This window comes from Helobdella robusta (genome assembly GCF_000326865.2).
Source record: "Helobdella robusta unplaced genomic scaffold HELROscaffold_37, whole genome shotgun sequence".
In the NCBI taxonomy this organism is placed as follows: domain Eukaryota; kingdom Metazoa; phylum Annelida; class Clitellata; order Rhynchobdellida; family Glossiphoniidae; genus Helobdella; species Helobdella robusta.
Genome location: NW_008704785.1, coordinates 1,257,240 through 1,258,315, shown reverse-complemented (window position 1 = coordinate 1,258,315; position 1,076 = coordinate 1,257,240). Strand labels below are relative to the sequence as shown.

The 1,076-nt window shown below is 33.2% G+C and overlaps 1 protein-coding gene across 1 annotated transcript in view; it reads right to left on the bottom strand.

The window, feature by feature from the left end:
- Positions 1-745: 745 nt before the first annotated feature.
- Positions 746-1,076, bottom strand: part of HELRODRAFT_176355 (hypothetical protein) — a gene marked incomplete at both ends in the record, with an annotated part of 1,747 nt that continues 1,416 nt past the window's right edge. The window contains one exon of the mRNA XM_009023573.1: positions 746-892. Coding sequence (XP_009021821.1) covers positions 746-892 — 147 coding nt within the window. The remainder of the gene's footprint in view (positions 893-1,076) is intronic.

Sequence of the window (1,076 nt, the reverse complement as noted above, 5' to 3'; positions counted from 1 at the left end):
ATGCGTGCCTGTGTTTGTGTGTGTGTGTGACACACAAACACAGGCACGCAACAAACGACAAATCAAAATGTTAATCCATTTGTTACTTGATGTTTGACGGTTCAGTGTCACTCATCATGTTTTGGTTTTAACATACAAACAAACATACATACATATACAAACAACAAACTAGCCTCGCTGAGACAACAACAGTGATGAAGATGACGATCTTTGTGACAATGACAACACATCAACATTGTTATCAACATTGAAGTCATCGTCATACTTCATGACGTCATTGCTTGCGCCATCTTCAATTTTTTTTAATAATCAATTATTTGTTTTGATTTATAAGTTATAAAACTAATTTTATATTTAATTACATTGGACAACAACAACAACACAACTTCAACATCAACAACAACACAACTTCAACATCAACATCATCAATCAATCAATCTTCGCTTTGCAACAACAACAACAATAACAACATCAACAAAAACAAAAAAAATATCAACACAAAATACTTCTTAATTGCTTTTCGGGTATACAAGTTTGCTGTTGCTGTTGTTGTTGATGTTGTTGTAGCTGTTTTTGTTGTTGCGAATCAACTGAAAGACCATCGTCTTCATCCAGCAAAACTTGCCTCTCTTGTTTCTTTAGTACATTTTTATCCTTCTGTAAAAAAAATCCAAGTCAGGGTAAATTAAATCGTATTAAAAATTAATCGATTGATTAATATCAGATTAAAACATTTTAATCAGATTTAATTAACTAGAAATGTAAATTCACACATAGCAGCATCAACAACAGCGTTTAAATCTGTCGTTAAACCGGATTTGAAATCGGAAGCTCTCGATCCAAATGCCTTATAAAAAGCCAAGCGCGGTACCTTTTTGGCTACACTGACATTCTTAACGACAGATGATGATGCTATTGAATGGTCTGATAATTTTGTCATGTAGCTATACTGCCATGAGATGTTCAAGTTCATTGTGCCATTTGGCTTGTTTTCTTTCTGTTTGTTTGTGTGTTTGTGTGTATGTATGTATGTATGTATGTATTTATGGATGTATGTATGCATGCATGTATGTATG